Source organism: Dromaius novaehollandiae, chromosome 18, assembly GCF_036370855.1.
Source record: "Dromaius novaehollandiae isolate bDroNov1 chromosome 18, bDroNov1.hap1, whole genome shotgun sequence".
NCBI classification, from domain to species: Eukaryota; Metazoa; Chordata; class Aves; order Casuariiformes; family Dromaiidae; genus Dromaius; species Dromaius novaehollandiae.
Genome location: NC_088115.1, coordinates 15,494,586 through 15,521,428, shown reverse-complemented (window position 1 = coordinate 15,521,428; position 26,843 = coordinate 15,494,586). Strand labels below are relative to the sequence as shown.

General features: G+C 67.3%; 4 protein-coding genes across 7 annotated transcripts in view; 1 reads left to right on the top strand and 3 right to left on the bottom strand.

The window, feature by feature from the left end:
• Window positions 1-1,650: 1,650 nt before the first annotated feature.
• Window positions 1,651-5,806, top strand: FSCN2 (fascin actin-bundling protein 2, retinal). Of its 2 annotated transcripts, XM_064522828.1 has the most exons (5): window positions 1,653-3,657; window positions 4,789-4,945; window positions 5,031-5,152; window positions 5,225-5,392; window positions 5,476-5,806. In XM_064522828.1, exons 1-5 carry the CDS (start codon window positions 2,835-2,837, stop codon window positions 5,679-5,681), a joined length of 1,476 nt encoding a protein of 491 aa, XP_064378898.1. In that variant the 5' UTR covers window positions 1,653-2,834; the 3' UTR covers window positions 5,682-5,806. The 2 variants fall into 2 exon arrangements, with proteins under 2 accessions (XP_064378897.1, XP_064378898.1); XM_064522827.1 differs by having other exon boundaries at window positions 1,651-3,657; window positions 5,031-5,392.
• A 597-nt stretch (window positions 5,807-6,403) lies between these two features.
• FAAP100 (FA core complex associated protein 100) lies at window positions 6,404-17,670 on the bottom strand. 2 transcript variants are annotated; one of them, XM_064522825.1, is made up of 10 exons: window positions 17,576-17,670; window positions 16,558-16,750; window positions 14,936-15,054; window positions 13,355-14,325; window positions 11,674-11,827; window positions 9,981-10,771; window positions 9,440-9,576; window positions 7,760-7,876; window positions 7,133-7,219; window positions 6,404-7,048 (listed from the first exon to the last, which is right to left on the bottom strand). In XM_064522825.1, exons 2-10 carry the CDS (start codon window positions 16,720-16,722, stop codon window positions 6,923-6,925), a joined length of 2,667 nt encoding a protein of 888 aa, XP_064378895.1. In that variant the 5' UTR covers window positions 16,723-16,750; window positions 17,576-17,670; the 3' UTR covers window positions 6,404-6,922. The 2 variants fall into 2 exon arrangements, with proteins under 2 accessions (XP_064378895.1, XP_064378896.1); XM_064522826.1 differs by lacking the exon at window positions 17,576-17,670 and having other exon boundaries at window positions 16,558-17,220.
• A 925-nt stretch (window positions 17,671-18,595) lies between these two features.
• On the bottom strand, window positions 18,596-20,105 carry LOC135330274 (uncharacterized). The gene is made up of 4 exons (XM_064522824.1): window positions 19,811-20,105; window positions 19,365-19,459; window positions 19,119-19,248; window positions 18,596-19,048 (listed from the first exon to the last, which is right to left on the bottom strand). The coding sequence occupies exons 1-4, from the start codon at window positions 20,098-20,100 to the stop codon at window positions 18,856-18,858; spliced, it is 708 nt and encodes a 235-aa protein (XP_064378894.1). The 5' UTR covers window positions 20,101-20,105; the 3' UTR covers window positions 18,596-18,855.
• A 4-nt stretch (window positions 20,106-20,109) lies between these two features.
• The window catches only part of NPLOC4 (NPL4 homolog, ubiquitin recognition factor), a 32,119-nt gene continuing 25,385 nt past the window's right edge, over window positions 20,110-26,843 (bottom strand). For both annotated transcript variants that reach the window (XM_064522823.1, XM_026112458.2), the window contains exons 14-17: window positions 25,033-25,128; window positions 23,788-23,904; window positions 22,651-22,753; window positions 20,110-22,240 (exon numbers count right to left, since the gene is read on the bottom strand). In XM_064522823.1, coding sequence (XP_064378893.1) covers window positions 22,083-22,240; window positions 22,651-22,753; window positions 23,788-23,904; window positions 25,033-25,128 — 474 coding nt within the window. In that variant the 3' untranslated portion in view covers window positions 20,110-22,082. The remainder of the gene's footprint in view (window positions 22,241-22,650; window positions 22,754-23,787; window positions 23,905-25,032; window positions 25,129-26,843) is intronic.

Below are 26,843 nucleotides of genomic sequence, written 5' to 3'. Positions count from 1 at the left end.
AGGCCCCCCTCGCACAGCACCCGGCATCCCACGGGCCAGGTGCCTCAGGGAGCCCCGCCGGGAGGGCCGTGCACCCTCCCTGCAGCACCGCCCCCTCGGCAGCGCCGTGCACCCCCCGAACGGCACCGAGCACCCCATGGACGGCACCGAGCACCCCCCGAATGGCACCGAGCACCCCACGGACAGCACCGTGCACCCGCAGACGGTGCCGCAGGCCCTTCGGGCAGCACTGCCCCCTCGGCAGCCCCGTGCACCCTCTGGCAGCGCCGTGCACCCCACGGACAGTGCCGTGCACCCCACGGACAGCACCATGCACCCCACAGACAGCACTGCCCCACGGACAGCACCGTGCACCCCACATGCAGCACTGTGCACCCCATGCACAGCGCCGTGCACCCCACAAACGATGCCGTGCGCCCCACCGTCGCACACCGCGCGCCCAGCACGGCACCGGCCCCGCTTCACCGGCAGCTCCGAGCACCCCTCGGACAAGCGGGGCACCCCACGCACGGCACCGCAGGCCCTGCGACGGCCCCCCGCGCCCCGCACGGCCGGGCCGGACCCCCGCGCCGCCTCGGCTCCGCCGTGCCCACCCCACACCGGGGCCGTGCGGGGACCCCCGGGGCCGCGTCCCCGTCGCCTTGTGCCACGGCTGCGGGGCCACGTGCCCCTCCGGGCCCGCGCGGCGGCGGTGACACCGGCAGAGCGGCCTCGCCGCAGGGACCCCCAAATCGCTGACTTTTAAGCAGGAAACGTTCAATAAGCGGGACAAGGCGGCCGGGGACGGCGCGGGGCCTGGGCCGGGGGGGCCGGGGGGGCCGGGGCCTGGCACGGCGGCGCGGCGGGGCCGTGGGCGGCGAGGTGCGGGCAGGCCCAGGTAGCGCGTCCCGGCATGGCTATATTAGGAGAAATCGGGGCCGGTGGCGCGGCCGCGCCTCAGCCCCGAAACCGCCCACGGCCCGGCCCAGGCCGCCGCCGCCGCGGGACCTTCGTCCCGGCCGGCCCCGAGGAGCGGGAGGAGGAGGAGGAGGAGGAGGAAGGAGCCGCCGGGCCCGGCGCTGAGTCACCGCGGCCCCCGGCCACGGCCCTGGCGGCACAGGCCGGGCTCGGCTCGGCTCGGCTCGGCTCGGCGTCGCTGCGGCAACGTGCGGCCCCCCGGTTGCCGTGGCGACGCCGGGTGTGGGGACGGGACAAGGGGTCTGGGGGGCGACGGCCGGGGCAAGGCCGACCCCCCCCCCGACCCTCCCCCCCAATCCTGATCCTCCCCCATCCCGATCCCCCCCCCCGATCCCAATCCGTGCCCCAGCATGACCCCGATCCTGACCCCCACTCCGGCCCTATCCCTGACCCCATCCCTGGTCCCATCCCTCGCCCCGACCCCCTCCCGGACCCCAATCCCAATCCCAATCCCGGTGCCGACCCCAGCCCCATCCCCAATCTCATCCCGGACCCCGACCCCGACCCCCCTCCCTGACCCCCTCCCCAATCCCAACCCTGACCCCCCCAATCCCAGTCCCCTCCCTGCTCCCGACCCCAGGATCCCCCTGAACCCCGACCCCTCCCCGACATGGGGCTCGGCCCCCCCCAGCACAGCCCCCCCCCCCGGCACGACCCCTCGCCCCCCCCCCCGGGGCCGGGCGGGAGCAATCCCGCCTCCGGGCGAGTGCGAGGGCCCGTCACGAGCGCGTCAGGGCTCAGCGAGCGGCTCCGACCTTTCCGCCCCGCCGTAGCGGCGGCGGCGGCGGGGGGGACGCGGGGGGGAGGTGGGGACAGGCGCCTATAAATGCGGCTCCCGGCCCCGCGGCCCGGCACACACCCGCCGGCCCCGCGCTCCGGCCCCCCGCGGCGGCCTGGCCCGGAAAGCCGAGCCGGGGCGGCGGATCCGTTGCGGCGGGTGGCTCGGGTAACACGCCCGCCCGCCGCGGGGGGGGTGGGACCGGCCCCCCGCACTGTAAGAGAGAGCCCAGGCATGAAAAAATCATGAGGCAACCAATCCCCGGGACCTATTTTTGGGAACAATAGCTCCGGCGGAGCGCCGACACCGGAGCCGCCGGCACGGCGGGGGGGGGTGGCGGCAATCAGGGCCGCGGCGCGGGGCCCCCCGGGCCCTGCCACCCCCCCGGGCCCTGCTGCCAGCTGGGGACGGGAGCCAGGCGTCCGCATCCCGGCCCGAGCTCTCCCGCGTCCCGCAGTCCCTGCCCGCGGTGCAGCGCACTGTCACTCGTGCAATGAGTTTGAGGCAGCCTCAGCCCCGCGCCGGGCACGTCCACCGCGGGGAAGGGGCCACGGTGACCCCGACGAGCCGCTGGCGGAGGGATTTGGGGCCGCGGGACAGATGGAGGCCGAGGGCCCCAAAGCGGGATAAAAGGTTTAAGCTAATCAGCAGGCCCGGCTAATTGGTAAGGCGCTTAGGGGCCGGCCGGGAGGCAGCGCCCGGCTGGAGGTGACCTCGCGCCGAATCAGAGGCGCCGGTAACCCAAGCCCGCCCGGGCAACGGATACGCCGGCCGGCCGCCCGGATCGGGTTCCCCCCCAAGTTTTCCACCCGCGGCGACGGGGCTGGCGGGAGCCGGGGCCGGCGCGGCGTGCCGGGGACCCGCCGGCGGTGCCCCCTCGCGCCGGGGGCTCCAGCGAAAGCCCCGCTGCAGGTTGCGATCTGGACCGGCTTTGTAATCCTACCTGCGCCTAATCGCCCACCCCCCCTCCATCGCCGCGCCGCGGGGGCCGTCGCCGTGCCGCCCCGCCGGGCCAGTGCGGCAGCGACGCCAGCGCCGACGGGCCCGTCACCGCGGCCGCTGCGCGCCAGCAGCCCCCGGCAGCCCCCTCCGGCGGAAGATGCCAACGAATGGGATCCACCAGGTCCTGAAGATCCAGTTCGGGCTCATCAACTGCGAGAGCCGGTACCTGACGGCGGAGACCTTCGGCTACAAGGTCAACGCCTCGGCGCCCAGCCTCAAGAGGAAGCAGATATGGACGCTGGAGCAGGACGAGGCCGACGGCTCCGTGGTCTTCCTCAAGAGCCACCTGGGCCGCTACCTGGGCGCCGACAAGGACGGCAAGGTGCAGTGCGAGGCGGAGAAGCCGGGCCGCGATGAGCGCTTCCGCATCATCACGCAGTCGGACGGGCGCTGGGCGCTGCAGTCGGCGCCGCACCGGCGCTTCTTCGGCGGCCGGGAGGACCGGCTCTCCTGCTTCGCCCCCAGCGTCACCGAGGGCGAGCTCTGGACCGTGCACCTGGCCATGCACCCCCAGGCCAACCTGCTGAGCGTCAGCCGCCGCCGCTACGCCCACCTCAGCGCCCACGAGGACGAGATTGCCACCGACAGCAACCTGCCCTGGGGGGTGGACGCCCTCATCACCCTCTGCTTCCAGGACAAGAAGTACTGCCTGCGCACCGCCGACGAGCGCTACCTGCGCAGCGACGGCACGCTGGTGCCCGAGCCCGGCGCCCGCACCGCCTACACCCTCGAGTTCAAGGCGGGCAAGCTGGCCTTCAAGGACTGCGACGGCAAGTACCTGGCGCCCACGGGGCCCACGGGCACCCTCAAGTCCGGGCGCAGCTCCAAGCCGGGCAAAGACGAACTCTTCGACCTGGAGGAGAGCCACCCCCAGGTGGTCTTCACCGCCGCCAACGGCAGATTCGTCTCCATCCGGCAAGGTAGGGGCTGCCCAGCCGGCTCCGGGGCCGGGGGGGCTGCGGTAACCACCCTGCCAGGCCGGCCCCCCCGTCACCCCCCGCCGCTCCCTGCGGACATGGGTGGCCCCCGGCCCTGGGGCCGGCGTGGGGAGGCTGCGGGTGGGGGGTGCCCAGGGCCCTGCCCGGGAGAGGGACACGTTGTGCGGGGGCATGCGGGTGTGCGTACGTGTGTGCGTGCATTAGTGCATGCGTGGTTGTGTGCGCAGCTCTGTGCAGTGCTGCATGCGCAGGGCTCAGTGCAGGGCTGCATGTGCATGCATGGTTGTGTGCGCAGCTCTGTGCAGTGCTGCATGTGCAGGGCTCAGTGCAGGGCTGTGTGTGCATGTACATTTGTGTGTGCAGCTCTGCGCAGTGCTGCATGTGCGGGGCTCAGTGCAGGGCTGCGTGTGCCTGCGTGGCTGTGCGCAGCACTGCATTTGTGCATGCATGTACAGGCAAAGCTTCCTGCAGCGCGGTGCGTGTGCATGTACGTACGTGCACGTGTGTGTGCACGCGCATTTGTGTGCGTGCAGCTCTGCGCAGTGCTGCATGGGTGCAGCATTTGCAAGGCCTGTGCAGGGCCGTGTGTGCCTGTGCGCTTGCGCAGCTCTGTGCAGCGCTGCATGCGTGCGTGCACGTAGGGGCAGGGCTTCCCGCAGCGCCGGGTGTGTGCAGGGACATGCGTGCGTGCAGGGCAGTGCATGCGTGTGCGCACTCAGCTCGGTGCAGCACCACACACGCGTGTGCACGCGGCGCTCGGTGCTGCGCCCACGGCCAGACCAGCCGCACGGAGCCCAGCCCAGGGCAAACGGGGGCACCGGCATGGGGGGTCCCCGGCCCCGCTTGCCCGGGCGGTGGTGGCCGTGCTGTGGCCCCGGGCGCGCGCCGGCCCCTGTGCCGAGCGGCTTACGGCTGGGTGACAGTGGCAGGCGGGCTATAAATAGGGGTTTTGTGCACCGCGGCACTAACCAGATGGACGGGCCGCAATCAGATTAACGAGCCCAATTAGGGCGATTGTTTGCAGAGGGATTTGCCGCTGCTGGGGAAGGGCCGGGCGAGGGGACACGGCCGGGGGGGACACCTCCAGGGCCCACGGCTGCTCCTGTCCCGCAGGCGTCAACGTCTCAGCAAACCAGGACGAGGAGCTGAACCACGAGACCTTCCAGCTGCAGATCGACCGCGACACCAACAAGTGCAGCCTGCACACCGACACCGGCAGCTACTGGACCCTCGTGGCCCATGGGGGCATCCAGGCCGTGGCCACCGAAGCGTGAGTGCCGGGGGGGGCACCGGGGGGGGCCAGGGGCCGTGCTGTGGCACTGCCCGCTCACGCTCCCCTCTCGCCCCGCCGCCAGCGCCGCCAACACCATGTTCGACATCGAGTGGCGCGGCCGGCGCGTGGCCCTGCGCGCCAGCAACGGCAAGTACATCTGCACCAAGAAGAACGGGCAGCTGGCGGCCGTCAGCGACGCTGTGGGTGAGTGGTGGCTCCGTGGGGCCGGGGCACGGTGGCGGCATGCCGGGGCGCTCACGGCCGCTCCCGCCGCAGGGGAGGACGAGGAGTTCACTCTGAAGCTGATCAACCGCCCCATGCTGGTGCTGCGGGGCGAGCACGGCTTCGTCTGCTACCACCGCGGCTCCAACCTGCTCGACTCCAACCGCTCCGTCTACGACGTCTTCCACATCGTCTTCAGCGATGGCGCCTACCAGATCCAAGGTGGGTGGCGGGGGGCCGGGGAGGGCCGGCGGCGGCGGTGGCAGTGCTGGGCCCCACTGACAGCCCGCCGCGGCTCTCCACAGGCCAGGGGGGCAAGTTCTGGTACGTGGCGAGCAGCGGGGCAGTGTGCAGCGACGGTGACCTCTCCGAGGACTTCTTCTTCGAGTTCCGGGAGCGCGGGCGCGTCGCCATCAAAGGGAAGAACGGGCGGTACCTGCGCGGCGACCCGGCCGGCACCCTGCGCGCCGACGGCGAGTCCGTGCTGCGGGCCACGCTCTGGGAGTACTGACCGGCGCCGGGCCACCGCGGCTCACGGCGCGGGCGAGGATCGCGGCAGAGCCCGCGGTGGCACCGTCCATCCCGGCTGTGCCCCGACCCCCCCCAGCCCCGGCATTAAAGTCCGTCTGGATTGCACCGCGGGAGCCGCGTCCTCCTTCATCCCCGTGCCGCCCGCCAGGACCTCGCGGGAGGCCCTGCCGCAGATCCCAGGGGGTCCCAGGGTCCCTCGCTGCGGGGCAGCGGGTGCAGGAGCTGGGGTGCAGCCGGGACCCGGGGGCCTGGCAGTGCCTGGCAAAGCCGCACCGACACCTGTGCCCGGGGCGAGCACGGCCACGGCGAGAGGGTCGCTCCGCGGGGCTGCGAGCGAGGGGGAGACCTGGATGCATCGGTGGGATGTGCGGGGATGGCGGGAGCCGGGGGCTGGAGTGGATAATCCCAGCAGACAGCACCCACCACGACCGCCTGCACACCCCCATCCCTGCGCCGCGTGGGTCAGGGCTGCCCCGACGGCGGCCGCAGCCTCTCGCGGCCCCAAAGGGCACCGCGGGCTCCCCCGGGGCTGCACGGCGATGCCGACGGGCACCAGAGGAGCCGGGGCTGCCGGACCGCAGGCGGGCAGGGCGAGGAAGACGCGGTGCTTCCCCACCCCGGGCAGGGCGCAGCCTCCCCGCGGCAGGGGCACGGTGCCGGCGGTGCCCCGGGAGGAGGAAAGGAACAGAGACGGGCACTCGCTGAGCAGCACGACCGTTTTCATGGCAGACGACAGATTTACAGACACCGGAGCAGTGCGGGGAAGGACCGCGCCAGGACACGCTGCACCACCGCGGGAATACGAGAGAGTTTATAGAAACGCCGGGGGAGCGGAAAACCCCCTCCCCTGCCCAGCAGAAAACGGGGGGCCCCCGGGGGGGCGGGTGGGCGCCCCGGCACAGCACCCTGTTGGTCCGGATTCCTGAAAGGCGGCGGGGGGGCACGGCGGGGCCGAGCCCCGGGGGCCGCGCGCGGCGGGGCCGGGCCGGGCCAGCCCGGACGCCCCGCTCTGCCGCCGGGCGGCTCTTTGGGAAGCGGCGCCGGAGCCCTGCCGACCCTCCGCGCTGCCGACAACACGACCACGAGACACACACACACGCGCACGCACACCCCGAACCGCGGCCGCCCGGCCCCGCGCCGCCGGCCCCTGCCTCCTCCCGCCGCGGCGGCCGCTCTCCGGCTGCCCGGCCCGGCCGGGGGCCCCCTGCGCCGCCCCCCTGCTCACAGCACGACCAGGCTGGGGTTGCGCAGCTGCCTGTAGACGTGCAGGAGCTTCTCCGCCGTCGCGGCGTCCTGCTCGCCGAGGGGCGGCCGCTCTCGCAGGGCCTGGGCCTCCTTCAGCAGCATCTGCGCGAGGCGAAGGGGGGAAAAGAGAGGCGTCAGCTGGGGGCCGCGCCACGGGCCGCCCGGGGCCCCGCGCTCGCGACTCACCTCGTGGTTAGCCTGGATCTGGCGCAGGTACTGCATGCGGAGGTCGGGGGGGCCGGAGCCCTGCGCTGCCTGCTCCAGCACCAGCGCCTGCGGGGAGCAGAGCGCCGCGTCGGCGAGGGACCGCCGCGGCAGCGGACGCCCCCGGGCAGCCCCAGCCCGGCCTGCGCCCTCTGCAAGGGGCACGTCCCCGGTTCCCACCCCACCGCGTCGCGGGAGCGCCTCCGGGAAGGCTGCCGGCGAGCCGCGCAGGCCCTGCTCCATTTCGCCCCTGCGCCGAGCGGCGCCTGTTTCTGGGGCAGGCGGCAGCGTCTCCCGGGGCTCCTTGGCACACGCGCCCGGAGCGGAGAGGCCCGGGCTCGGGGTCCCCCCGGCCTGCCGGGCCCTGCCGAGCGGGTCTCCACGTGGTGGGACCAGAGAAACCCCGACCCGGGGCGCTCCGCGGGCCCCACGGCGGCAGCCCGCGGCCTTGGCTCGCTCGGGGCCCCGCAGCCCGGCCCCGCATCTCCCACGTGCGGAATTAGCCTGGACCGCAGCGATGTGCGTCTCCGGCTCCCTCCGCAGCCACGCGCAGCAGAGCCATGGCCAGCGCTGCGATACGACAGCGACGCGGCCCCGGGAGCGGCGTACCTGGATGCGCCGGATCACGGCGTGGTGCACCCGGCACATGTCCGCCAGGGAAGGGCTCTCCATCAGGATCTCCACGGCCTGGATGGGGCCTGCTGGGCTGAGGTCGTTCATGGCCACCTGGGACAGGGAGCACATCCTCGCTGCAACCACCGCCGGGCACGGGGACGGCCCCAGGACCCCTCCCGCGGGCACAGGGACCCCAGGAGGCGGCTGCCGTTCCTCTCCCGTCCCCGCTCCCCAGGCACGGACACCTCCCTCGCTCTCCAGGCTGGTACAGGCAGACGGAGCAGCGGCCGGGGAAGCTGCCAGTCCAACCAAGGGCATGAGACACAAAGCCTTGCTCAGCCCCTTGGCGGGGACTGCAACCAGCCCCACGGCTCAGGGCGGTCAGCTGGCCCTGGCTGAGACCTCTCGCACTCATTCCACCCCGGCTGGGACCTGCGTCAGAGGCCGGTACCTCCGCCAGGAGAGCGGCCGCCGGTCTCGCCTGGTGCCCCTGTGGGACGATGCGATGCCCGTTCCCTGATGAGATACATGCTGCCACCCCAGTGGATTTAATCCTGCAGGCTTAGCCCGAGCAGAATTAACGCTGCCGCTAATCACATTGGCAATATTAGTGCTCTCGAGTGTGAAGCAACCTGAACCAGGTCACTGCCGGCACGCAGGCAGCTGGGCCTCTCGGCGGAGGGGTAACCAGCCGTGGCGGGAGAGCGGGGTAGCAATTAGTATTTTTCCTTCGCGCTTAGAGAGGGATTTTCACATTAAAGGGGGAAAAGCTGCAGCAGATCAGATTTAAATCTAGAATCCAGTCACGTTTTCCCCTTGCTCTGCAGAATTAGCAAAGCACAGTGGGCCAAATGAGCAGGGAAAGCTCGTTTCTTCCCACAGCCGAGTCGGACACTGGGTCAGGGCACGGCGAGCGCCCGAGGTTACCGAGTCTCCGCAGGGCTGGGTGAAGAGACGGCTGCACGGAGGGAGAAGCGTTTGCACACACCGCTACAGCCACAGCGCAGGGCGGCAGCGACGCTGCTCCGGTGGAGAGGCAGCGGCTGGCTCCACGCACACCAGCCACAGGGGCCCGGCTCCCGCTCGGGGCATCCAAACCTCACCGCGAAATGACTCGGCCTCGCTGCCTCTGGCTTGGGAGGACGATGGTTTCCCGAAAGCCCAGACTACGACTCAGACTTGCTACCAGCTGCTCAGGCAACCTGGCAGTGCCACTTACCCTGCACCATCCTGCTGCAGTGCAAGGGCAAAATCTGATGGGAGACGTGGTCTCCAGCGAGGGAGGCCCAGATGAGGCCCCGCAGACCTCGCGAGCCAGCGAAGGGACACCAGGAGGGCAGGGACAAGCTGTGAACAGCTGGGAAAGGAATCCTGCCCTTTCCCCTCACTGGCCAAGACCCGTGTGCCTCGCAGGGCCACCGGAGGAGGCCACCACTGCCCTTGCAGGCAGGGAAACGAGAACGTCTGGGGACGCAGCCCAGCCCGGAGCGGGAGGGCAGCAGGAACAGCATTTGGGAAGCCCAGGGTTGGTAGAAGGGGGACCAGCAACCCAGCCCGACGCACGAGACCCATCCTGCAGCGTAGCTGGCCGGGAGGCTCCGTACGGCACCCCAGAACAGCCCCCACAGCCCTGGGACCCAGGGCGTTTCTCCGCGGGGCTAACCCCTTCCTTGCCTCTCGGACGAGCAGCTGCACCTCGCCTCCGTCCGGGGCCGCGCCGCGCACCGACGCCACTTCCCCGCTGCGCAGCGCCTCGGCCCCGGCGTTCTCGGCCAGCAGCCAGCGCAGCGTGGCACAGCTCAGCGGGACGCCTGGGGACGAGAGCAAAGAAGGCAGAGCCCGTTACGCCGCCGAACGCCTCCTCCGGGCCCGAGCAGCCTGGCTGAGGCCAGGTGTCCCCGCGCCGCTGCCACGAGTGCCGCTAAGCGGGTCCAGAGAGCTCCGTCGTGCAGCCGCGTCGCTTCCACGCGCCAGCCCACGAGTGGCCTGGGCGGCAGGACTGCGTGGGGTCACCCAGACCGCCCCACCGGGGAAGGGGCCAGCCGCTGCCCCAGCCTCAAAGCTGGGTCTGCGCTGCGTGACGTTCCCATCCCAGCCTCTCCCAGGATGGCCACAAACGGGAATGTGCGTGCATCTCCCCAGGGATCCGCTTGGCAGAAGCACCAGCAGCTCCGCGGACGGACACTCCTCTCCGGACAGCATCGGGGGGACCCACCTGAGCTGGAGCTTTTCAGTGCGTTTTTCAGCAGCTCCGAGGACACCCTGATGGACGCCGCCGATGGAGGCAGGTTTCCGTCTCCCGGAGCGTGCGGCTGCTCGCTGTCTTTCGCTCCATTGGGTTCGGCCTGCTCCTTGGACACCTTCAGGAAGGTCTCTACGGGGTCCGTGGGGGCAGGGAGGGCGGCAGCCGGGGGGGAGGCAGCAGGCCCAGGGGGGCTGCTCTCAAAGCGCAGGCACTGCAGCATGTCAATGGTGCGCTCGCTGAGGGGCAAGCAGATCCCCTCTCTGTCCGGGGAGAGGATGGGCGAGTCGTCCGGGAAGAAGTCATCCAGGGCCTCGGAGGAGTCGGAGCCACTGCCCAGAATATCGCGTAAACTGTAGTAGAGGGCACAGGAGATGGTCAGAGGCAGGTCCAGCTTGGTGTCCGCAGCAGAGCCGAGGGGCAGCGTCAGCTCCCTCTTGTTCCCAGGCAGGAGCTGGTCGATGGGGAAGGTGAAAGTGGTGCCTGAATCCACAGATTCCTCCTCTAAGGCACAGGGGCTGGCAAGGAGCTGAACGCACAGGGTCCAGCCCTCCTCCAGGCTGTACTCGCTGCAGTTCTCCAGCACGCAGGAGATGGTGACGGCATCCTGGAGCAGGAGGCAGCTCCAGTTGGCAGTGACGGTGCAGGCAATGGGCTTCTGGCCTTCTTGGCTGGACAGCAAAGCCGCGCTCACGTTCATCACCTGGTTCAGGCTGGCCAGCGCTCGGTTCTTCTGATCCACCGCCTTCTTCAGGAAGGAAACTCTGCAAGGACAAAGCGCCAGCTGAAACAGCAAGAGCGATGGCGGCCGGGGCACCTCGAGCAGGTGAGAGGAGCGCAGCAAGGCTGAGCCAAAGGCCAGCACCAAAGGCTGCGCGACGGGCTGGGCGCATGCCACCCCGCCACGGTGGATGGGACGAACAGCCCCTCGCACGAGCCCTGTGCCCTGTGCCACCCCAGGAACGCCCCAGAGGCCCCTCGCCCTGCTGCTCCCGAGGACGCGGTGCCGGCAAGGCCCCTCCGCCCACGAGCCCATATCAGCTAAGCTGGTCCCGCGTGGTCCCGGGCAGCAAGGCCCCGCACAGGCCTCCCCACAGACAGTTCCCTGGGCTGTGGCTCTGAGCAGGAGGAATCGGCAGCATAAAACATGGGTGGGCTATAAATCTCGCTCACAACACAGGCAGGTACCGAGAGCTTCGGGAATCCCCCTGCGAAGGGCGGGGGACTCATTTGAATCTCCTCCTTACGCACAGATGGCCGCAGAGGTCTAAGGCAGGCGCCTGCCCTGCCTGTTCCTGCGGACTTGGCAAGCGCGGCGGGCTGTCTGGGCGCGCTGGCACCCTGCCTCTCCCACCTTCTGTCGCCGAGGCTGTAAACACCAGCCCGCCCGCGGCAAAGCCGTCTGCCTCGAGGGGAAAAGGGCAGCAGACAGGGCTGGCGTTAAACAGTATTTTTATACCCGTCAAGGTCAGGGGCTTCCCAGGCAGTCTCCTGGAGGAGCCGCTCCGGAAAGGGGAACGCTGGAGCGGCTACTGCCTGGCTGCAAAACGCTCTATTGCCGCCCCTCGAGCCAGGAGCTGATGTAGGAAAATCCAGTTGGGCGCCCACAAACAGCGACTCGGAGCAACAGCGTCGGCACGCGGCGCGGAGCAGCCCTGCCCTTTACCTCTCCGAGGCGTTGCCGATCCCGGACAGCAGCTCCTTAATCCTTCGGCCGGCTTCGGCGGGCGTCAGCCTGGCGGGAGGAGCCTCCTCGGGGCTGCACAGGCCGCAGGTCATGAGGCGTCCTTTGGCGGAGAGGGCCAGCAGCTCCGATTCACCTGCGGGGACACACACGGGCACGGGTGAGGGGACGAGGCGGCGGGAGGGGACCGGCAAGGCGGCAGAGGTTTCCCAGCTAGCTGGGGAGCAGCTGTGGGTGGCCGGGGGGGCACAGGCCAGCGGGACAGGCGCCCTTCGCTTCCACCGCCTGCCCCGGGACAGCAGGAACCAGAGGTATCGGATCACGGCCGAGCACAACCCGGCCGGGAGCCGCAGGTCGGAGCCGCCTCTGCGTGCTGCCCAACGCAGAGCCAACGCCGTGGGCCCCCGCCGTGCGGGGAGACTTTGCAAGGGGAACCCACCGGCCAGGCCCTTCTCGCCACGGGCACAGCCCCAGCGGCCGCCCAGCCCTGCGCGCCGGGAGGAGAGAAGCGGGAGAGCAGACGCACAAGGGCTGAGTGACCGCAGACGGGTACGACGGAGACAGGACACGGACCACGACAGCACGTAACACGCAGCCCCCGGAGAAGGGGCCGCCGGGGCTGCCCCGAGGGTGGAAGCGTTCCCTCCAGCCCGGCCCGGCCCTGCGCGGGGCTGCCCGGCCGCTCGCCCCTCCTGCCCGCCCAGGAGCCCGCTGCCCCAGCCATGCTTTCCACAGCTGGCAATCCCCAAGCCAACGCCAGCACCAGCGGGAGACGCCCCGGCAGCGGGAGCGCTCCGGGAGCCAGGGCTGCCATGCAGGTTTCCTCGCGGCGAGACGCATGCAGCTCCGCGTGCAGCGAGCGGGGCCGGGCGCGGAAGGGCGTCCTCGGCCGCCGCGAGGCCATGCCAGGCCTGCCCTGCTCTCACCTGGGTGCCCAAGGAGGCTCTCCTCACTCGCTCGCCTTTCCTGGCCCTGTTTGCTCCTCGTGCTGCCCCGTGGAACGGGCTCATCTAGGGGCTAAGAGGCGCTTCTCCCCCCCTCCTCGCCCCAGGGGCTAGGCACTCTGCTCCTTTCCTCCGCTCCCGAAGCAGAGGCCCGGGGCGAGCGCTGCGCTTTGTTCCGGCCCGGGCCGTGGTCGGTACCGCACGCTGCCCACATCGAGGGAGTGTTAGCGCCTGCGCTGCGGGGCTGAAGAGAGAACAGCGCGTGCAGGCTCTGAGCGGCCACGCCTGGAGCCCCTAATCCAGCCAACTGCTCGCCTGGACACCCCTTTCCAAAATGAGCCTCATCTCGGCTTATTTGGGTCTCCCTCACGCTCCCCTCTGCGCGGGGACCCGAAGGGGACAGACACGGCTGCTGCGGGTGTCACGGACACCGGCACAGACAGGCCACCTCCTGCAACGCCAAGGTGGAGCAGAGCCTCACACGAGACAAACCACGGCCACGCAAAGAGGCCGAGCTCCGAGCACGCCTCGCGCTCGGTCCCAGAGTCAGCATGCTCGACAGAAACGACTTACAAAAACGAGGGGAGTCAACAAGAACGGAGGAAGGACGGAGCCCAATCCGGACCTTAACGAGGGGTGGAGACGTACAGGCCGGAACAGGCAGCTATCCTGCCCCATTCCACCCCAAGACCCAGCGTACTCCCCTCTGCTGGCAGTACCTTCTGATGCCCGAGAAGACAAGGAAAGAGCCACAACACTACAGATACTTAAACTGGCCGGGGACAGGACGGGAGGCAGGACGCCGGTGGAGCTCTCCACGTCCTCGGGGTCGGAGGACTCGTTGACCCAGTCCAGGTCGACCGCGGAGATGTCCGAGTGCGTGCTGTAATACATCCGGCTGCCGCTCCCGCAGGCGGCACAGAGGATGGGCCCGCGCAAGTAGTACTCCCTGAGCTCCGGCACCGTGGCCTCCTCTCTCTGATCCGCCTTGACAGCCACCATCTTGCCGTAGTGACCAACGGCCACCACACAGTCACAGCCAGCATCTCCAAAAAGCTGTTCGTCCTCAGCCTCCTCCTCCTCCGCTGCCCTCCGCTCTGTTCTCAAGGCCCCGATGAAGACGATGGGCTCTTCCAAATGATGGAGGATCTTAACGGGAGGGTCTTGGCTTGAAACGTCGTGACAGCCATCAGCAGCCTGCGAAGAGCTGAGGGCCTTCAGCGGCACGGAGCAGAGCTGTCCATCCGGGAAGCCGCAGAGGATCATAGGAGACTCCAGCATGGCGGCGTCGATCCCAAAGAGCAAGCTGAAGAGGGGCTCTTCCAGCACGAACCCCCCCGAGCACCACAGCCCCTCCCCAGAGCCCATAGTGCCTGGGGAAGACGCGCAGCACAGGACGGGCAGGAAGCGCGAAGGCGGGCTGTCCCCCTCGTCTCCGGGCTCGGGGCCGGGGCAGAAGCCCACCTCGCTGATCTGCCGGTACGGGGGGCTTTCCTGCTCGGGGTGCGGAAGCTCGTGCAGTTTCATCCACCATTTGCCCTGAGCCTGGGACAAAGTGATGACGAAGCTGTTGAGCAGCGTGAACGTGCACAGAGTGGAGTCTGGGAAGATGCAGGCGTCTGAGTCCACGGGGAAGACGCCGGAAGGGCAATTGCTTTCTTGGCCGTCGCCATCAGTCTGCTCCATTAACCTTCAAGCAAACAAGGAAAAGCTCTCAGCCAAGCCGCAGGGCGAAGCCAGCACTTCTCTTGGCTGCCTCTCACCCTGGCCCTTGGAAACCACCTCCCCAAAGCACAGCTTTTAGCATCTGCTGCAAAAACAACACTCCGGAGGGCTGAAGCTTCGAACTGCTTAGCAATTCCCGTGCCTTCAGGACGCAGGCAGAAGGGACAACGAGAGGGCAGCGCGAGCAGCCGCGGCTGGGCTAGGCCCCAACGCACCAGCCCAGCCCTGTGATGCAGTTCAGCGACTTTAGGGCCAAAGACTGCTAAACGCAGAGAGCCTGCGACAAGAGAGGCAGGAGAGATCCACGTCTGAGACGCTACAGTGAGCATTTCCGAGGGGCACAAAGAGATTCCCTCTTCCCACCTTCTCCCCGAACAGCCGGGGCCCTGAGCCCGCGGCCAGGCGGAAAAGCAGCTGCTTCCCAATGGGTCTCGCTGTGGCTCTCGGGGGGATGTAGGCAGAAACCGAGGGGAAGCCGGAGGGCTGTGCGCCCGCTGGCCGCGCTCAGGGATGCGAGGGGACAGGCGCTCGGCAATGACAAAGCCCACGTACCGCCCAGGTGACGCCCGCCTCACCTGCTCTGCTGATCCAGGGACACGCAGTAGATACCGCTGTGGGCGCAGAGGATGTAGAGCTGCCTGGGGACGGGGAGCAGTTCCACGTGCCACACCTGGTCGGGGCATTTGTACACGGCCTGGGTGGAAAAGCAGAGAGAAACGTCACCCTCCCGCAGCGTCGGCCCAGCCCGCGGGACAAGGCTGCTCCCCGCGGGCGTGCATAGGTGGGCTATTCGCTGCGCTGAGGAATGGAGCTGCCCCTGCAAGAGAAAGAGCGCTTCCCTGCAGCCGTGGGGCTGCCATGGCCCACGCCAGCTCCTGGGAGCCCTTCTCCCTGCGCCTGGCACACGGCTGGGCCCAGCAACGCCGCAGGACGCGGCCCCTGGACCTGCCGCAGACGCAAGTGCCAAGGTGGCTTCAGTGCCCCCCCTGCCAGCCCGCGCTCGCTGCCAGCGACAGCAGAGCCTGCTCACGGGCGCCCAGGCAGGGCTAAAACCCCTCTAGTTCAAGAGAGGGATCGCTCAGTGGAAACGCTACCTCCCCGGCGACCCAAAAGCAACTGTGAATCAAAGTGGTTATGTCCTGTTATACGCATATAACGAGCCATTCCGGGACAAGCCTGTCACCGGGCAGTACTGCAGCTCACGCTCCAGCCCAGCTTTCACGCGGCCCTTCTGCTTCGAGGGTAAACAGCTGGGCGAACCCAGCGCCTGCCGACGTGCCTCTCCCCAGAAACAGCTGCGTTTTCCTGGGAGAGGAGCAACTGTCATCTGCGGGGAACAGCATCAGGATCAGAACGAGAGGAGCTTCACATAACAAAGAAGCAGTCAGTACCTCACGCTCCCCGAGGAGAAGGGAAGGAAAATAGAAATCTGAAAGCCTGTACATGATCTACTTTCCTGAGAAGGAGCACAGTGTAGGAGGCAAATCCTGATATTACAGCGATGGCTTTCTTAGAAATGATAATAAGAACAAATTAAAAAAAGAAGCTGTGTATAACTCAACACGACGACTGCTGTTAGTCACAGCAGAGATAATAGTGAAATCCTTTGTACATGAGAAATGAAAGAGACGTCACTTCATCTGAGAAGGAAAAATCTTTCCAGTTTAATTAAATATGTTTGTCTCATAAGACTAGGAGAGAGGTCATACAGCGACACCCCCTGCACCCCAGCAAGGGGCCGCAGAGCCAGGTAACGGGCTCCGACACTGCCTGCGAAATTCGCTCGCTGCCCCGGTCGCGTGGCCCAGGGCGGAGGAAGCGCCGGGCAGCGCCCGCCCCTCCGGACGCTGGCGGCTTCGCTGCTGGGGGGCCGCGGTTTGAGCCGGGCGCAGCAGCCAGGCGCCGGGAGCTTCACTTCCCACGCTGCAGGCTCCAAGAGCTGCTGCTGCGGAAAGCGGATTTTCTGGGGACCCCAGGAAGGACTTTGGTCTCAGACTGAGGCTTTCAGAGGCGGCTGGCGAAGGGGGAAATGCAGCTCAGGCCTGGTGTCCCAGCTACGCTCGCCCTGTCCCGGGAGCCTCACCCCACGGCCGCCCCCCCGCCACAGAGGGCTTCCCTGCCCCACAGCTGGCTTGGGGGCCCCAAGGCAAAGCCCCCCGCCCCGGCGCCAGCCCCGGGGCGCAGTGCCACAGCTCACCTTCAGCACCTTGCCCTCCTGGTCGTAGACGTAGACGAACTCGCTGCCGTTGGAGAGGTAGATCTCGTTCTCGTGGCACAGCACCCGGGGCTTGCCCGACACCAGCCCCCCGACCGGGCAGCAGAACCCGGCCAGGTAATCCACCCTGTGGCCCACGTGCGCCATGGTCCTGGGGCAGGGACGCCGTGCCAGCCTGGGGACGCGGGGACAGGCCGCCGTCAGCGTGGGGGGTGCCCCCAACGAGGGCCCAGGCGGGGGGGTTGGGGACGGGGCCCCTCAAGAGCACCCCAGACACGGGGTCTGACCCCAGCCCGGCCACCGAGGCCACAAACTGCCCCACGCACCAAACCCCAAACCCACCCCTGGCCCCTGAGTACATGTCACATCCCAGCCTCAGCCCCCAAACCTCTCCCACGCCTCAGTCTGAGCCTCTGTAGCCCCCTAAACCTGCCCCACACCTTGGCCCCAGCACCTATGGTCCCCCAAGCCTGCCCCATAGCTCACCCCCAGCCCCCTAAGCCCATCCCAAACCTCAGCCTCAACCTCCAGCCCCCCAAACCTGCCCCATATCTCAGCCCCAGCCCCCAAACCTGCAGCATACTCTATGTCTCAGCCCCCAAACCTGCCCCGTGCCTCAGTTTCAGCGTCCATAGCCCCCCCAAACCTGCCCCACCTCTCAGCCCCAGCCCCCATAGCTCCCCAGACCTGCCCCACACCTCACCCCCAGCATCTACAGCCCCCAAATCTGCCCCATAGCTCAGGGCCAGCCCCCTAAACCCACCCCACACCTCAGCCCCAGCCCCCGGCCCCCCAAGGCCACCCCCCATCTCGCCTGCAGCCCCCAGCCCAGCCCCACACCTCAGCCCCAGCCCCCAAACCTGCCCCCAGCCCAGCCCCGGCCCCCCAGGCCTGCCCCATATCCCAGCCCCGGCCCCCAAGGCCACCCCCCATCCCGGCCACGGCCCCCCAACCCGCCCCCCTCCAACCCCCCGTCGCCGCCCGACGGGGCCGCGGGTACCGGGCGGGGGGCGCGGGCGGCTCCGCTTTACGGCTGCGCGGCGGCCGCCGCAATGGGCGGGGAGCTTGCGACAGGCCGTAAAGCGGGGACGGGGACGGGGATGGGGAGGGGGAGCGGGCGGGACGGCGGGTTCCCTCGGCCGCGGGACCGGGACCGGGACCGGGACCGGGACCCCCGGGGGGCCCGGGCGTCCTGCCCGCCCTCCAGCTCGGCTGGGGCGGGCGCGCAGCGGCCGCGGCGGGACGCGGGGACAGCGGGACACTGCGAGGGGACTGGGACACCTCGGGGGGGGGGGGGCAACGGGGACACTGTGAGGGACACGGGGACACTGCGAGGGGACACGGGGACAACTCCCAAGGGAACACGGGGACACCCTGTGGGGGACATGGGCACATCTCCCAAGGGGACATGGGGACATCCCCCAAGGGACATGGGGACGTCCTGTGAGGGACACGGGGACACCATGAGGGGACACAGGGACATCCCCCAAGGGACATGGGGTCACCGTGAGGGGACATCCCCCAAGGGACATGGGGACACCTTGTGAGGGACATGGGGACAGCACAAGGGACACGGGGACATCCCTCAAGGGGACATGGGGACACCATGAGGGGACACAGGGACATCCCCCAAGGGACATGGGGACACCTTGTGAGGGACATGGGGACAGCACAAGGGACACGGGGACATCCCTCAAGGGGACATGGGGACACCATGAGGGGACACGGGGACATTCCCCAAGGGACATGAGGACATCTCCCAAGGGGACACGGGGACACCATGAGGGGACACGGGGACATCCCCCAAGGAACATGAGGACATCTCCCAAGGGGACATGGGGACACCTTGTGAGGGACATGGGGACAGCACGAGGGACACAGGGACATCCCTCAAGGGGACATGGGGACACCATGAGGGGACATGACATCCCTGAAGGGACACAGGGCTGCCCCATGACGTGACACCGGGACACCGTGAGGGACACGGCGCTGGCGGGTGCAGTGATGAGAGCAGCGAGGGTGCTGGTGACGGGGACTTTATTGAAAGCGTGCGAGTGCCGGGGGGGCACCAAGCTTTGCCCACCGCCCCCCCGGGGCCATCCCGCACCCAGTGTCCCCGCGGTGTCCCCCGTCTGCACCCCGGGCCTCTGCGGGCAAGGTCTGGCCGCCGGCGGGACGATGCTCGGGCAGCTCCAGCAGCAGCAGTGGGGTGAACTTGCCCTCGGGTGAGGCTGAGGCCCCTCGAACTCGCGGCACGTGTGCTCGGGAGCCGCGGGGCGGCTAGTGCGGGGTGGCGGGGGGCCGGCGGGCGGGCGGGGGCGGCCTGCGGCGGCGTGTGGGGCGCTGGGCCCCGCTCAGCTCCTCGGCGAAGGCCTCCACCTCGGCAAAGCGGGCCGTCAGCTGCCCCAGCTGCTCCTTCAGGGCGCTGAAATCCTCGTAGAGGTGGTCCAGGGCCCCGGAGAGCGAGCGGATCCTGCGGCGGGCGGCGGGCGTCAGGCCGGGGCCCCCCCGGGCCGCCCCCGCCGCCCCCCGCCGCCCCTCACCTCCCGTAGTCGGGCAGCACCGTCTCGTGGTCGAAGAGCAGCAGGTTCCTCATCTGGGACGTGATGGCGAATTTCCAGTTGTCGAGGACCACGGTGAGGTTGGCGCAGCCCTTGGGGGCGGCCCGCTGGGCTGCAGGGGCGGCAGGGGACGGGGCGGGCTGGCCGGGGGGGACACCGGGGCCGGCCCCACGCCGCCGCTGCCCCCCGGCCTGGCGGGGAAGGGGGTCCCGAGCCGCGGGGAGTTACCGTCCGCCCCCTCGTCCGCCGCCGGCCGCTTCGGCTTGGCCGCGCAGCCCAGGGCCGCCAGCAGCAGGAGGGGGAGAAGCCGCATCGCGGTGCCGCTGCGGGAGAGGGCGGGTGAGAAGCGCCCGGCGAAGGCGTCGCGTCCCCGCGGCCGACCCCGCTCCGGCGCTGCCGAGCCCAGGGGAGGCTCCCCCGGCCCCGGAGAGGCGCCTGGAGACCCCTTTGCGCAGACCCTCCCAGGCCGCCTGCTCCCACGTCCTGCCCCACGCGTGGGACCGGGAGAGCAGCTCCGGAGCCGCCGTCCCCACGGACCAGCGCTCCCGGGAGCTGCAAGGCGCCGGCCCCAGTCGGGGCCCCGGGGCTTGCAGCCGTGGGCCGTCGCGCCCCGAGGGCCGGGCTGCCGGTGGCACGTGGGACCCGGAGCCAAAGGGATCGTTTCTGCCTCCTACCTGCTGCGCTGAGGTCCCGGCTGGCGCGGACGGAGGCAGCCGCTCGTCCGGGCTCGGCTACCCCCGGCTCTGGCTCCCAGCGGCTCCTTCCTTCCCCTTTTAACACAGCGGCCTGGCGCGGGGCCCAGCCACACGCGGCTGGCGGCCGTGCCGCTGACTGCAAACAGACCGCCCTGGGCCGCTGCGGGCAGCGGGGACGCCAGGCTCCGGGGCTGGCAGAGCCGGGCACCGGGGCGGGAGCATCTCGCCAGGGCCGCGGGTTGCCCCGGGGAACAAATGGCAGGAGGCATCGCGCTGGCTCACGTTTCAGGTGCTTTATTCAACGTTACTTGCAGACCCTGCGTCCGGGTCAGTCCAGTCCAGGCACCGCAAACCGCTGCAACCCCAAACACCGACAAACCAAGGGGAGAAGCAAACCGCAGCCGCAGCACAGGGCTCCGGGAAGCGCCGTAGATGCAGCCCCTGCAGCGGGGCTGGGGCTGCCGGCTGCTCCTCCGGGCACAGCGGGGCGAAGCCTTCGGCAGCCAAGGCAGAGCCCGTGGAGGCAGGCCGGGCGCTCGCGGGCAGCAGCGAGGGACGGGGGAGGCTGTCGAGCAGGGGGTGCCCAGGGGAGCCGGGGACCCTGCGGAGCCACCGGCCCTGCGGCGCACGCCGAGGCAGGGTCCATCTGTCCCACCGCCCCGTGCCGGGTGAAGGCAGGGGCGGCGGTGCCACGCTGCTGGGACAGGGCTGTGCAAGGACTCGCGCCTCTGTCCTGCGAGACGGGTGTTTGGGCACAGGACAGCACTGGAAACGGTGCTCTGGTGGTTTAAGTAGGACCCAAACCTACGGCGCTGGGGCAGGGACAGCGCTGGGGCGGGCAGCGGGTCGGAGAGGCCCTGCAAGCACCCAGCTGCCCTCGCCAGCCCCACCGTGCTCGTCCCCCGCAGACGGTCGCGGAGGGTACATGCGCAGCCCCAGCACGGCCAGAGGGGGTCAAACAGGGACCCCGACACCCGGCTCCGGCCCAGCCCCTGCACCGGGGCAGGACGTGCTCAAAAAAGATGCAGGCACCAGGGAGGGAGTCAGCCCCGGGGGGAGGACAGTGGCAGTGCCAGAGCCATGCGTGCGCAAGCGTCTGCAGGTCCCGCCGCGGTGGAGAGGGCCCAGCGCAGAGCCTGGGCACGCAGCAGGCGAGGCGAGGCGGCTGCACGAGTTGCGGTGCTCCCCCAGCACAGCCTCGCTCCGAAGGAGGGCACGGGCTGCTGCCCCAGGCGCTCAGCACCTGCCCCAGGCGCTGGACCAGTGCAGCCCCAGACAGCAGGCGGGCACTGCTCCTGGCTGTGCCTAACCCCACTGCCTGCAGGGACAGTGGCAGCAGGAGTGGGGACAAGGACACCTGCAAGCTGCGCCCAGGCCCCAGCAGCACCCCTCCCACAGCCCCTGGGGTCGCATCCAGCCCGCAGCTGAGCCGGGACTGCCCAGGGCCGCAGCATCTCTGCAGAGCGAGCCCGACTCAGTGCTGCACGTGCCGGGTGAGCGGCGGGAGCGATGCCAAGCTGAGAGCTGGCACATGCCCACTCCTTGCCTGGTGCCAAAGGGGGCCCGTCCTGCTCCGGGAGAGCTGCCAGCGCGCGGGGCCCGGCCTGGCAGCGCTGCTGTCTGGCCCGACGCTGTTCAGTCATATGCTCGCCTCGCAGAGGCCGTTTAGCGTGAAAGCTGTCGTTACGGCTGGGCTGAGCCTGCCCAGGCACCCGAGGCTGGCTGCAGCGACGCGCGTGCACCGGGAACGGGGAGCAGAGCTGGGGGCCAGGGACCTGCCGCAGCCTCCCCCTCCCCCTCGGGCAAGCAAGCGTGCAGGGAGAGACGTGCCCCAGCTAGCCACGCGTGTGGCCCCCCCCCCCCAAGCCCCCCGCCCAGCCTGCACGTGTGGAGCAGGCAGGCCCCAGGGGATCAGGCCAAGACAGCGCTGCACTAGGGGACAGGGGAGGTGGCAGGGGGGAGAGTCCAGTCCTGGGGTCTCGAACAGAGACTGAGGTTAAGGTGGTTTCCTGGGCGGGGGCCAGGGCTGAGCTAAACCCAGGGCATCGTCTCCCCCCGTGGCTGCGGGGCCGTCCCTGGAAGGGAGCGCAGAGAGTAAGGGGAGAGCTGGAGCCACCCCCTCCCCTGCCCGGCTCCATGCCCCGGGGTGCCCGAGCGCGGGGAGCGGAGGCGAGGATGGAGAGGGGGCGAGCACCACTCCTGCTGCTCAAGGGTTTGCTCTGTATTGGAGTCTGCCGCCGTGCTGGCGGGGCTAGGTCCGGGGCAGGCTGCACATCTCGCAGTGGTCCGTGCCCGGCTGGTTCATGAAGGTGCAGTGCTGGCAAGCCCACATGGCTGCCGACACGGCGTGCGTCGAGCCGCCCATGGCACCGTACTCGTGTAGTCCTGAGAGCTGGACGCCGACTGTGCCTGGAGGAGGGAGAACCCCGTCAGACCAGGGAGAGAGAGAAGCGTCGGAGCCGGGCAGGTCCCCTGTATAAACCCAGTGCAAATTTTCTCTCCCCAAACAGGGCAGGAGCCTCTCCCTCCTCCCTGCCCTCGCCCCCAAGGCTGGCACCACGGGAGGTTCCCACAGCACAGGCGGCAGATCTTGGTGCCCCACAGCCAGGAATTAAAGATCCCCCACTCCGCAGCCTCCCCAGACCCATTCCCCTGCGCTGCTTGGTGCTAGTTTCCCGTCTGCCTGGCATAGATGCTGCCCAGGGCCCCCTCCGAGCCCTCTCTGGCTCGAGCGCAGTGCTGTGCACACACCGGCCCGCTCAGCCCAGCCCCGGCCCCAGGGAAGATGGGCTGGGTCGCAGAGAGACCCCATTTCTTACTGCAGAGCTGCTCGATGGTGGCCCACTGCTCAGATTTCTTCCATGTCTGTGCGAGCTCCTCATTCTTGGTCCTCACGGCCTCTAGCAACAAGCTGATGCTGTCCTGGAAACCAGAAGAGGGAAATGAGAGCCAGACACTCCTCCCGGTGCGCAGGCCGGAGCTGTGACCCAGGCAAGTGCCTCCCTGCCCTCCCCACCAGCCACAGCAAGGGATTAGACGGAGCTGTCAGTCTGTGCTGTCACCCCTTCCTAAACGGCCCTTTGAATTGCACAAGTGATGTACACCAGCAGGAAAAAAGATGGAGCTTAGTCCTTCTGCTCCCTCCCCTTCAGACGTCCCCCTAAAACCTGGATGCTTCGTTTCCTCTGCGTGAAGAACAGCATTTCCTAGCTAGGCTGCAGCCAAATGCAGGAGAGCGGGCCGGCGTCGGGGGCTGAGCCTCGCTCCAGCGGGGTGCAAAGCAGCCATGCCGGAGAGCGACGGCTCCCCGCACCCAACCCCGCACGCAGCCCCGGCCTGATCTCCAGCTGCCCAGGGTCAGCCCAGCTGCCCGGCACATGCTCAGTCCGCAGCGCCCTCGAAGCCTCTGGCAAACACATGCCTCTTTCTGCTGGCGTGCGGCTTAAAAATGGGAACGTCCGACACCGCAGATGTTAACGGGGGCCTGGGCAACAGCCAAGCTCCCAGTGCCAAGCCAAGAGAGGCAGAACTGCGAAGACAGGAAGTTGTTGGCCTCACAGAGATTTGGGGGCTCTGATCTTGTTATCGTTACAACAGGAATTTCTGATTCTGAGATTTTTAAATGTTTCCAGCTCTCAGAGCTGTAGCCAAGTTGGCTCTATCCGGTCTGCAACCGTGCTAACAACCACCACCCACTCGTTGATCCAAGCAGCACTTTGAGAGCTTTTGGTCTAGTCGGGGACTTTAGTTTCCCTTTTTCGATCGTCTACCGAAAGGTCAGCCTGGAAGAACAGGCGTGCGGCCAGTTCCATGTCCCACGCTGCAGAAGCAGACACCCAACCGGGGGAACTGCGGGCCCGAAACGCTCTCCTCGCACACGTGAACGACACTGCGCGAGGAGCTCGGGGCCTCGTGCACGGCGACGCCGACACGACCGTTTCCTCCTGGTTACGTACCCGCAGAGGCATGACCTCATTCGTGACCAAGAAGAGGAGCAGATGGAAATCAGAAATGATGTCTAGGAAAACCGAGGAAGTGTTTTGGGACAGGTACGTGGCCAAGCTGTGGAAGTCCTACAGAGATGGAAAAGCAATAAAAAAAGAGGTCACTTTTCACCCCACAGAGTGGTAACATGATTTTCCTACTCAGACCCCTGAGCAGACATTATAACATTCCTGTCTCTTTTGAGCATCAGCTGCAACGTGCAGAGACCATCCTGAAATCAGATCACGGGTTGTCAGACTGAACTGCAGCTTACTGGATTTCCAGAAAAGAGGATCTTTGGGTCCACAATATCTCTTATCCAGCCACTTGAACCACCCCAGCACAGAGCTGATCCCAGATCCAGGACACGCTGAGCAGTGGCCACTCCGCTCAATTCACAGCCCAGTCCCTTAAGGAAAGGGGCAGATGAGGACAAAGCAGCCCCTCTTTCCCCAGCCTCTGCTGCCAAGCACCGCTCATTCTCTGCTCTCAAACCCAGGCCACCTTGAGAAGTGAGAATCAGAGTTGTTGCCAATCAGCCAACTTTCTCTCCTGGTCTGTTGACAGAGCCACGATGGGCAACAGCCATTCTGTGACTACTTTCAAAGAGGTTATCGACACCTTTGGCATAGCCTCGTTAGAGAAGCTGTATGTTGCTGCTTTAAAGCAACTTAAACCTTCCTTCAGCTGGCAAAAATCAGTGTATGCCTCGAGCTGTCCAGCAGCTGCCTCTGCTCAATGCTGTCTGGGCCCCTTTCAGTTAAAGGTCTCAGGATTTTAAAAATCAGTCCAGGAATAAAAGTCCGTGTTCCCTGAGCTGGGGTAGTAGACCCTTGTCCCTGTTCCTATCCACGGGGAGAAGCAGGTCCTGTCTTGTCCCTGTGAGGTTAAAACCCTGCTAGATCCCACGCACGAACACACACAGCAGAACTGACACCTCTTTAGTGCTATCTGGGAGACACCAGCCCCGGCGAAGAGCGAGGCCTGGATCTCATCACCGAATGGGTGGGGACTGGCGTGTCCGGCGGGCTGCTCTGCGTGCAGATGCTGCTCAGTGCAGGAAGCGTGGCTGCCTGCTTGGCAGAGGCCGAACCAAACCCCGAAGAGGTGATTTAAGGGCACGACTGCAGCCATCCCTTCTCGGATGTTAGCAAGCAGAGGGGAAGCAGACAGACACATCTGTATTAAACGCAGCTTTGGTACGAATCACTCCTTACCTGAGTTTCTCCCAGCACATCACGGTTCTCGATGGGGAATGGATTTTGAGAAATAGAAAAAGTGTAGACTGGATCCTTGGGGAAAGTCGTAGTAATCTGAAAAACCAAGAAAGGACCATTAGAGCAACGAGAGCAGGAGAGGCAAGTGGGACGTGGGAAGCAAGGCTCCCGATAGCCAAGAGCAGCCCCTGCTACGTGTTAGAGCTCAGCCAGGAAGTGAGCGAGGCAATTCCAACACGGATCTTCTGATGGCTGTTAATGTTTAAAGTGATATTCCAGTCAGCAGATCCCTTAGTTCCTGGTGGCCATTTTTAACTAAGCTGGGAGGAAACGTACTGAACTCGCACAGTGAGGTGCTTTGGAGAAGGTCCCCATGGGGGAAAGCCACCGGGACGCAGCTCAGCCCTGCACCAGCTAGCTGCTGTTTGGGGCGTCCTGGGGGTAATCTGAAAATCAGAGGGTGACGGGGAGAGCGTGGCCCCCATGCCTGACCACGGGGTAATGAGGGGACTGTGCCGCTTTCTTCCGGGCTGGAAAGGGTGCCAAGCAAAACGCCTGCACACTTCACTTAACAGAGGGATGCTGGGGGAAGATGAAGGGAATGAAAACACTGGTGAGAGATACATTACAGAACAAGAGATTCTTGGTGTCACAAAGACCTGCCTCTGAAATCCTCACTGACAATGACACTCAAGAGCTGGGTGCATCTGACACAACCACACTCAACTGACACCTGCAGCAGCTCAGAGGCTGATACAGGCTCTTCTCGGCGTGAGAAGGACTTCACTGCTGCTCGAGCATCCAAGCATAATCCCTGCTTCCTCCAGCCCAGCGCCCTTGCTCGGGGTGAAATCCCTCACCCTGTCGAAGCAGCGAACCCTTCCTTCATCCTTCGCAGGGCGAGCCAGACGCCTGCCCCGATCCCTCGACGTGCCAGCGCAGCAGCCTTGCTGGGCTGCTGGGAGCCCCCGGTGCCCCCCTGCTGCGGAGCAGCGCTCTCCCGGCAGCGCCTGCACGTGCTCCCGGCAGGATCCAGCAACTTCTCCAACTACTCCGAGGCAGCAGCCGTGGGGTGCTCTACATGGGCTGAGCCCTTCTGGCCCCACGCGCTTCCCTCAGCCACCCCAGGCTCAGGACTGCACTAAACCTGCGTCCTCCCTGCACCCTGTGCCAAACGGGAACGAAGAGGTAATACAACATCGTGCACAAATTTAGAAGTGACTAAGCTCAGAAGCCAGCGTTTGGGCCCGCTACTGGCATTTACACCACTCCTGATTCTGCGGTTATAGATCTTTGGTGTTGGTTACCGACTGCTGGGCCCTGTCGGAGACACTCTCCATAAGCAGAAATGCAGAAATACCTGCCAGTACAGTATTAACTTTTTTTTTTTTGAGAGACAAAACAAGATGCTTCAGAAATGCAGCTTTCTGTCGTTCCAGACTCCTCCTAAATGCATGCTCTGTCAATCTGTTTTCATCTTAATTACACCCCAGGTAGTCCGGAAACAGATGCCTTTACTACTTGAGTAATAAATATGTTCCAACGCTGCCGATCGGAATGGGGCGTCTGAAGGCCCCGCACAATGGGCCCATTGTTCCATACACAGTATTTCTCCGTGTGAATCACACGTCAAGGCCGTCAGTCCGAATGCTGCTCTGATAAGCGACACACGCACCAGATAGCAAACGGGCGAGAAGGAAGAGCGAGTGGAAGTCTCCAGCCTGCCAGCTTCCCCGGGCCTGCAGGACAGTCTGCTCGTGCCAGGGGCAGCTGGACTAGACCAGTTGCTCTGAGGGGATTTAATCGTTACT